At 35.6% G+C, this 6000-nt stretch overlaps 2 protein-coding genes across 2 annotated transcripts in view; one reads left to right on the forward strand and one right to left on the reverse strand.

Annotated features, from left to right (window-relative positions):
* Positions 252 to 5085, forward strand: LOC18604949 (plant cysteine oxidase 3). Its single transcript, XM_007037670.2, has 5 exons — positions 252 to 627; positions 2296 to 2438; positions 2833 to 2995; positions 4441 to 4641; positions 4781 to 5085. Exons 1-5 carry the CDS (start codon positions 408 to 410, stop codon positions 4900 to 4902), a joined length of 849 nt encoding a protein of 282 aa, XP_007037732.2. The 5' UTR covers positions 252 to 407; the 3' UTR covers positions 4903 to 5085.
* LOC18604950 (enolase 1, chloroplastic) overlaps positions 5415 to 6000 on the reverse strand; it is a 4148-nt gene continuing 3562 nt past the window's right edge. Inside the window, exon 7 of the mRNA XM_007037673.2 lies at positions 5415 to 5826. Within this exon, the coding sequence (XP_007037735.1) occupies positions 5761 to 5826 (66 nt within the window). The 3' untranslated portion in view covers positions 5415 to 5760. The remainder of the gene's footprint in view (positions 5827 to 6000) is intronic.

Below are 6000 nucleotides of genomic sequence, written 5' to 3' on the forward strand. Positions count from 1 at the left end.
TATGTTTTATTAAACATAAAAAATAAATTAAAAGTACAAAAATAATATATTAGTACGAGTGAAAAGGGATTTTTTATATATAGTTGTTTTACATAAAGTACTCAACTTTTAAGGTCTTTTTATTTTTGGAAATGGGTGAGGTTAAAAGAATGAATTAGATGGGATTTTCTATACATAATTAGTCACTAATTATTTTCTAGCACGTCAATATCTTGGATTAAAAAAAACCGACCCTTGACTTCGAATATTTCGAAACTCCTTGACATAATCACAACCACCGAAGTCATAACGTAGCCAGACAACACGAAGTCACGAATCAAGGCTGTCCAGTCCCCAAAAGGTGCTACTATTACTTGATTATTCGCACTTTGCATTAATTCTCAAACACACTACCCAAAAATATCAAAATGTTTTCAAAATTCCAAAAGGCCACAGATAAGGCCATGGTATTTCTACAAAACAGAGCGCTTTCCACTCTTTATATTCCCAAGCAGAAACTACATATGGCTATGAACACAACTTCTCCTAAAGTGCAGCTTCTCTTTGATCTCTGCAAAAACACTTTTACACCATCAGGGTTGCCTTCTGCTTCTCCCCAACCCATCCGCAAACTCTGCTCTCTTCTGGGTAATTTTCACTATTGCCCTTTTTGATTTCCCTTCATAAAGTTTTGCATGTCAAGTTTGGGTTCAATTCTGCATTTGGGTTTTGCTTGACGTGATGTTTCATGTAAAGGTTTTGATTGGTTAATGATTAGGGGACTTCGAATGGAAAAAATTTGAATCTTGTGAATTTTCGAATTGTGGTGGATGCTTTGTGTACTTGTTTTTTCACTTATATCTTTAGCTGTAAATTGCCCTTTTTCTTTTGGCAGCTTATATGAAGGTTGAAAATGTGGGTTGTAATTTGATGAAACTATTGCTTGGTATTTGGTATAATGTCCTTTACTTGATGTTTCAATGAAAAAATTAGTCTTTTTTTTTTTTCTCTAAAGCCACTCTTCTGAGGTTCTGGATTGATGTGACCCAAGTGCTTATATCAGACAAAGCAAGTTTTCTGGGAAAAAAATTATAGGTCTTTTTCTTTCAATATATTTTGTTTAAATAAAAGAAACTCATGCTCATTTTTTGTTTATTATTTATTAATAAGATAGAACTCGGGTATGTGGTTTAGTGACATTGAATAAGGTGGTCTTTAAGGGGGGAAAGATGTGTTCTTTGTTTGCATTAATGCAGCAAGATGAGCTGTGTAATTTGACAGGATATGAATGCTTATCCCGTTTACTACGTCATAATGGCTGTGCAGAGTGCAGCTTTCTTGAGCACAACTTACTACAATGATTGTTGAATAGAATTTTAATTTTTGTTGAGTTGGCAGTCCTTGATGGTAACAACCTTCACTCACTTAACCATGTAAATTGTGATGTGGACATGTTGCCGTGAGAGATTTTTTAACCTATGAACGTACTGGCTATGCCTATTTGTCAAGTGAAATGTTACTGGTTTTATTTTTCAATTAGTATAGGCTTTAGTTTATTTAGGAGCTCTTGCCCAGTTCAGTGGCAGCATTCTTCATTCACTAGCTTTAGAGCATGGGTTCAACTTCTGATAGTTTCCAATTTATACAGAGATGCTAAAGTGTAGGGCTATTCTAAGTTCACTCTTTCCTGGAGCTTATGTTGAGCTAGGTTTGTCTTGCTGTTATCCAAATTAGCAACATAGTAATTGAGAAATAATGTTTTATAAATGAATTATGCTATTTACTTTAATCAATTTTCAAATAACTACTAAAAGTGATGTTAGACATCTTATCAGGTTTTTGTGCTTATCCATTTTGGAATTTTTGTTATGCTTTGAGGTGCTTTATAGGAAGAGTATTACCATGTTAGAAATGTTAGAAAACTGCTGTTTCCAGTTAGCAGTGAGGTCGATGTAATTGCAAATTGACAAATATGAGGAAGGGCTGAGCTGTTATCCAGTATATAATTAATTTGGACTTGAATTTCTCCAAATGTGTTGATTTATGATGAAGTCAAAATGGGATTGGATCATATTATCCAACAGGTAATTAGCATTTCCAAAGTTATGAATTTTTGTTGACAATTCTAATTGGATTGCAACTTTTAAGGAATGATAATTTTTATTAATATCATCATTACCAGATGCTTTTAGTCCTTTGCTACTTAATAGCTGAAAAACTGAAACACAAAGCATTTTTTTATTCACAGGAGTCAATAGTTTGTGATATATGCTACTTTTGTTTCCTGTTACATCACTCATATATACCATTTTACAGACACATTTGGGCCTGCTGATATTGGTCTTAAAGAGGAAAGTCCAGATGATGATCGAGGGCATGGATTTTTTGGACTGAATAGAGTGGCTCGATGGGCTCAACCAATAACATTTTTGGATATTTACGAATGTGATAGTTTTACGGTGAGCCCTATTATTAAATCTAATTTATACTTATGATTCCATGCTCCTCTCTTTAGAGTTTCATATGATCAATTCCCGTTGGAATAATTTTATATGTTCAGTGTTTACCATTTTAAGGCTATATGCAGATTTCTGTTGTGTCCATGAGCTTTTAATTCATCTGTTTCCATCATCATTGGTTACCTAGATCCAAAAGTTTAAAACTGTTTTTTTTTTTTCCCTTTTCTATGAGTGGCCCTAGGCCTCTTTTGATGGTATTGATCATCCTACACCTCTAGTCTCTGCCTTTGAGCATCTGTGAACTCTGGTTAATTTAAAATCTGGCCAAAAAATTCACCCTCTTAAGGATGTACTACTTTATTCCTAGTGATGGAACAAATGATGTTCTATGCAGATGTGTGTATTCTGCTTTCCTACTTCATCGGTTATTCCACTACATGACCATCCTGGGATGACTGTATTCAGCAAAGTTCTTTATGGCTCTATGCATGTGAAAGCTTATGACTGGGTTGAGCCTGTATGTATTAAGGAAAGCAGGGAGCCAGGTTATCCGCAAGGTTTGATTTTAATATACTTTCTATACATGACAGTTAATCTGACTTGCTGGCAATGAAGGGTAATGTTAGCTTTGGTTATTTTGAATAAATCTCCCATCACAACTACCAACCTTCATGAACTTCGTGGAAATGGAACATACAAAAATATTTATACCAGGGGATGGTAACTTGATCTCTGCAATAACTAGTGGTTGCTCTAATCAATCTCCAAAATTTTTCTTTTCTTTTTTTGATTTTCCTTTCTCAAATTCAGCTATGATATATAAAGGATGGAGATAAAGCTATGTTGTGTTTTCCTTTACTAGTATAATCAGCACTTCTTACCATTAGATTTGAACTACATTTTGTTCTAACCAGATGAAACTGTAAGTGTGCCTTTATCAGCACCGCACAATCCCAACATTTTTTTACTTTACCATTACCTTCTAGTGGCATTGTCTTCGAAGAGACAGATGATAAGGCTCGGTTGATATAAGAATGCCAGCAGCCATGCATTTCATTTACCTTTTTTCCCCAGGGCCATAAGAGTTTTTCAAATGTTTTTTAGACAGGATACTACTAGATAGCACATAACAAAAGTTCAATATCAATCATTTATACTCATTTGTAGGTATGCTTACATTTTTTTAAAAAAACTTTGGTACAAGAGTGACTACTACAACTCGAACCTAGGATCTCTATCCATATCCCACCCTATCCTTACCCCTTGAGCAAGCCCAAGGGGTATTTGTTGGTACTTACTGATTGTTGATAACTTGTTATAAAGTAATCCATAGATTTTATGATTTCATTTCTCAACTAATTGACCTGGGTTCTAAAGAAAGGGGGCTAATAAAGCAGCCATTTTATGGGTTAATAAATGGGCTAGGTTAGATGCCATTGGTCTCACCAGTCGCCATGATATTGACTGCACTAGGCCAATCCTCTGTCAGTTGGACGGTGATTGCTACATAGCCTGGTGGTTTGCTTCCCTTAAAAATTTGTGGTCCTGGTGGTTTGCTTCCCTTAAAAATTTGTGGTCTTTGGTTTAAGTTTGACATGTTGATGGGATAAAAGAGAGCCTCCTATTAGGAGAGCAAACAACTACCAAGAAAAAAAATCAATTGTAAATCCCTATATAATAATAAACCATTGAATGTCATTCCAAATCTACATTAAAACTAAAAGGACTATGGGATTACCTTAAACAACATTCCCAATGGGCTTGGCTTCTCCACATTCTATTCGTATTGTAGCCCCTTCCCACTTCATTTTTGCCTTCATCATATTGTGCTTCTGTGGGAGAGATAGACCATTCTCTCTCTCTCTCTCTCTTGGGACAAGTAGTTCCTTTTTGAAGTTGGTAGAGAATATGATGCTTGATGGTTTTTTATTGATTCATGTCACCTCAATATGATTTTGTTTCTTTTAGGACAGAAACTTAATACAGAATATCTTTTTGGCAGTAAGGTTAGCCAGGTTGGCGGTTGATAAAGTTTCTACTGCACCATGTGGGACCTCTGTTTTGTACCCAAAAACTGGGGGGAATTTGCATTGTTTTACTGCAGTCACCCCTTGTGCTGTGCTTGATGTACTTGCTCCTCCTTATAGAGAAGATATAGGTCGCAAATGCACTTACTACATTGACTACCCATATTCCACCTTTGGTAAGTTAATCTTTGGTTACTGCACAATTTTTTCTCCTGTTGTCCTATGTTTCTTCATGGTATTGTTTAGCATATTTACCCTATGACCACCTTCTGCAAAGTTGTCAATTGTTAAAGAAACATATCACTGATTCTGCAGGAAGTGGAACTGAGATAAGCAATGGAAAGGAAGAGGACTATGCATGGCTTGCAGAGATAGAAACACCAGATGATCTATATATGCGCGAGGGAGTATATGTTGGCCCAGCTATTCAGGTTTAGCTCTTGATATTGCTCTTTGGCATGATTTGTAGTGAATACCATGTTTGCTTATTCCTTTGTCTTGATCAATGTAAGCTTGAGAACGTTTTCATGACAATTGATCATTATGGCCTTACCATATACAAATGAGAGTACTGATTCTATAAGCTCGATACATGGCTTTGCTCTTTGATGAACAGAATACATATACTTGAAACCAAAAATGTGACACAAAATCATATAATCTGAAGTTTATAGTAGGTTGAATGTCCCTAAGTTTTTTGGTTACAGCAGTCTGGTAATTATAATTGGAAGCGTTTTTGTAATTCTATCCAAAGTACTCGGACTCTATTGCTGCGTGGTCTTTAATCAGAAAGTGATGGGTTAGCGTAAGAGGAATTGGGCAACTTCAGCATTATCCTTAACTGAGAAGATTCATAACTCTGCGAACAAAACTGTGTAACAAACCTCAACCTCTTACAATCTATTTAACTGTCTAAGTTGGAGCTTTGGGCAAAAGAAGATTAAAAAAAAAAGACCCCAAAATGACATATTTCATAGAGTAAGTCTGGTAAGAGAACAACTTTTCATTACAAGGCTTAGCAACATTACAGATGGTAGTGACCGGAATCAATGAAACACATTTAATCAAGTTCCTTTTGCACTCTAAACATAAACTTAAAGCAAAACTTGATTATTCAGATCCCAGAAATTGGAAACAAAATAACATTTGATTATCCTAGTTGATCAAATTCGGTTTTTTCTTGAGGAGCTCATAGGGTCCCTGAAAAATTTCTTTAGGCCGCCTCAGTTCACTACAGCTCATAGAAACCTTTCTTGACACTAATTTGATGCAGAAATTTGTTCCAATAAGTTTCTCTAAGGAGATCTGAAAGCTTCACCAGCATAGCGAACATTTCCAAGTTCCTCTTCAATGCGAAGAAGCTGCAACCAGATTGGGAGAAAGTGAGATTATTCCTTCAAAACTAATTAACAATCACGGAAAGAGTAATGAGAGAGAGAGAGAGAGAGGTAACTCCCCATACAAAGTGATAAACCAATTAACAACAACATAATCCAGTGAACCAGGACTGAAGATAGGAGAGAGAGAGAGAGAAG

Source organism: Theobroma cacao, chromosome 3 (assembly GCF_000208745.1).
Source record: "Theobroma cacao cultivar B97-61/B2 chromosome 3, Criollo_cocoa_genome_V2, whole genome shotgun sequence".
Classification (NCBI taxonomy): Eukaryota; Viridiplantae; Streptophyta; class Magnoliopsida; order Malvales; family Malvaceae; genus Theobroma; species Theobroma cacao.